At 41.6% G+C, this 3,536-nt stretch overlaps 1 protein-coding gene across 1 annotated transcript in view; it reads left to right on the top strand.

Annotated features, from left to right (window-relative positions):
• Window positions 1–3,536, top strand: part of Cap1 (cyclase associated actin cytoskeleton regulatory protein 1) — a 27,420-nt gene that overhangs the window by 21,726 nt on the left and 2,158 nt on the right. The window contains exons 7-8 of the mRNA XM_004641070.2: window positions 1–94; window positions 505–682. The exon at window positions 1–94 is cut by the window's left edge and continues 12 nt beyond it. Coding sequence (XP_004641127.1) covers window positions 1–94; window positions 505–682 — 272 coding nt within the window. The remainder of the gene's footprint in view (window positions 95–504; window positions 683–3,536) is intronic.

Raw genomic sequence — 3,536 nt, forward strand, 5'->3', positions numbered from 1 at the left:
TGTGGACTGGGTGAAAGCGTACCTGAGTATATGGACAGAACTACAGGTTTATATCAAGGAGTTTCATACTACTGGCCTGGCCTGGAGCAAAACGGTTAGTGAGTGAACTTGTTGAATCTGATGTACAGTTCAGGAAAATGTTGGGTAGATAACTGGAAATAGAGGTTTAGAGCTGGGATAGGACAAAGGAAAAAATGTGAAGATTGAGAGAGTAAAGGGTTGGATCTCTGGGAATGGGTGAGAACAAATAAAGCCAAGTTGCATATGGGTAGGGAGCATGTATACAGACAGGCACAGAATAGAGACAGTGATGCAGAGAGGTCTGTGTGTATGCTAGTCACATATAGGACCCTACCATGAATGGTATATAGCACTGATGGCAAACCTCTTATAGTTTTCAAAGATAACAAACAGCCTGCTGCAGTGTATGTGCCATAGGTTCACCACCTCTGTTCTAGTGGGTAAGAGAGGGAATGACTGTGATGGTGGCACTTACTGTTCTAGGGGCCAGTGGCAAAAGAACTGAGTGGACTGCCGTCTGGACCTTCTGCAGGATCAGGTCCTCCTCCCCCACCACCAGGCCCACCTCCCCCCCCAGTTGCCACCAGTTCAAGCTCTGATGACTCTGCTTCCCGCTCAGCACTGTTTGCACAGATTAATCAGGGGGAGAGCATTACACATGGTGAGTACTTTGGCATGAAGAATTGTTACAGCAAGTTGTTTGGACTAGACCTCCTCAACCAGACACAACAGCTAATATGTAACCAGAATCCTGGCTTGTGTGAAGCAGGTTTCATTTCGGGTATCACTTTACTTCAGGTTGCCAAAGGGGTAGCTGAGATAGACATTGAAAATGGGCATGGTTAGTGGAAATGCGTCTTCGTGGGATGAGGACTGTGTTCTTTTTTTTTTTGTTGTTGTTGTTGTTTTGGAGGAACCAGGGATTGAACTCAGGCCCTTGCGCTTGCCAAGAAAGTGCTTATTCCACTGACCCATCTCCCCAGCCCCAAGGGATTGAATTTAGACCCTTGCGCTTGCCAGGGAAGCGCTTATTCCACTGAGCCATCTCCCCGGCCCTAGGATGAGGACTAAGTGACATATATAGAGTACCTTTTTTTTTTTTCAAAATTTAATTGATAAACAGATAGCAATGAGACAGTTTCAAATCAAATCGAAAGTACAGTTTCAACAAATAACACACTGCTTATATTCTTCTTAGTGGTTAATTGCTGTACAAGATGCGGACTTGAGATCCTATTTACAAACACCATTAGAACAAATCATTCTATTCATTAAGAGAATGCAACTATATATCTATCCTAACCACTTTGAATACACAGATACAAAATGGACATTCATCGGTATACCCCATTTTTTCTAAGTTCTGTTATTGAGTATTATAGGTGTGTAAACTCAGCAAAATATTCTAGAAGAGTCCAGTAGCCCATAATAGCATTGGGTCTTCTGTCTAACTGGCAATGTCAGAAATTATTGACCTGAGTCCCCCACAGCTCAACATAACAACATGGCTTTACTTCCTATATTTCGTCTTCATACTTTTCTACTGAATGGTTAAGACCAAGGTAAAGCAGGACCTGTGCAACAAGAGTTGTAGCTTTTTGGTCTGAGAAGGTCAGTGAAATCCCCTCAGGATTTATCCTGAGATCCTGCACCTCAGATTGTAGAACCTTTGTCAGTTGCAGCCATGTGGATGAGTCACGGCCATTGCTTGGCCAATGTGCTGTCTGTGAAAGCCTGAGAGAGTGTTTTCTCCCCATGTGACTCTCCTTAGGCACACTCTATGTCATCGATCACTTTCCTCTTTGGCCCCATAATCTTCTCGATCAGAAAATTTGGGACACTAGAGTACCTTCTTACACCAAGCCCCAGTGCTGGTAGTTTTCCCAAGAGCTATCTTCATGGAACCATGTGTTTCTGGGAAATCACTCTGTGAGGAGTTGGACTTCCTCAGAGGATACATGTGGGAAATTTGCATACGAATGACCTAATGTTATTATAGACAACCTTATGATAGAGGAAATCTAAATTGTGCAGCCCTCGTCTGGGAATCTACTCAATTTTCTTCAGTATTGGGGATTGAACCTGGGCCTCCACATTGAGCTATGTCACTGGCATTTTTTTTTCCCCTTTATAGAGACAGGGTCATCCTAAGTGACAAATTACTCAGGCTTTGCTAAAACGTGCAGCCCTCCTGTCTCAACCTCCCAGAGTGCTGGGATTACAGGCACAGATCATTGTCTACCTCATACAAAATTTTATAGTAGGTTAAATAATGTTGTAATAACTAAGATACATGACAGTGAAGGAAATGACTAGTTAACCATTTATATCCTTTTGATGGGATATTGTACAACCTTTTTTTTTTTTTTTTTTTTTTTTTCAGGATAAGGGTGTATAGGGCATACAGGATTTCACTGTATAGATCAGACCCATAATGATCCTTCTGTTTACAGCCTCCCAAGTGCTGGGATTACAGGCATGCGCCATCATGCCCAGTATCAATCACCTTCTCAATGTGCCCTGGGGGCGGAGCTGGCCCTGCAGGCTGGGGAATCAAACTCCCAGCCCCTGCATCTGCCTAAGCAGACGCTTTAATCTGCTGAGCTATTTGGCCGGCCTTATATATATATTTTTTTTTTCTATGAATAACTAGTTTTTAAAGAAAAAAAAATTGGTAAATGACATCCACTTCAGCAAGGACTAACGTAGATCCAGCTAAGCGTATTAGGAAGTAGGATCTCATTGTCCTCCCCAGCAACTATCAGCCCCCTCTATAAATGGTAACATCCCCATGCCCACCTTACCCCCAGGAAAAAAATAAACTACAATCACAAGCAGTGGTGGAGCTAAAGTTCATGCAGTATGATTATAGTCAAGATAGATTGGGCCATGTTCAAGTGATGTGTGGTTCAGTCTGCTAGATTATGGAATCTTCCCTTAAATAAATAAGAAAAGACATTTAAAAACTGTTAATATGAGAAAAATTTGATTAACTATTAATTGGTTAGACCAAATTTAGGTACATATAGTTATGACTAGATAAAAATAATATAAGTGGGAAAAATTATTGGAGTTTTTCAAATGCCAACACTGAGGTTGGGGAGGATGACTAGCTGTGGATAAGCTTTCTTAAACCAAATTTTCTTTACTATTATTTTTTTTCTCTGTTGCTCTAAAACCTACATACAGGGGCCGCGGAGATGGCTCAGTGGAATAAGTGCTTCCTTGGCAAGTGCAAGGGTCTGAGTTCAATTCCTGGTTCTGCCAAAAAATAAAATAAAACCTACATACATATTTTAGGAGTGTGTACTCCATTTGGTACATATCTTTATAAGCAGGCCTTTTGTGCATTTACTTACCCATTCTTTTCTCCCTTCCCACACCTCTAAATAGACATGTTATTTTATTTTTTAAAAAATAAAATGAAGGGGCTGGAGAGATGGCTCAGTGGTCTAAAGCACCTACTTAGAACAAGCTTAGCAAAAGCATCAGGGACCACGGTTCAATCCCCCAGC

The sequence above is a fragment of the Octodon degus genome, unplaced genomic scaffold, assembly GCF_000260255.1.
Source record: "Octodon degus isolate 3935 unplaced genomic scaffold, OctDeg1.0 scaffold00130, whole genome shotgun sequence".
NCBI lineage: Eukaryota > Metazoa > Chordata > Mammalia > Rodentia > Octodontidae > Octodon > Octodon degus.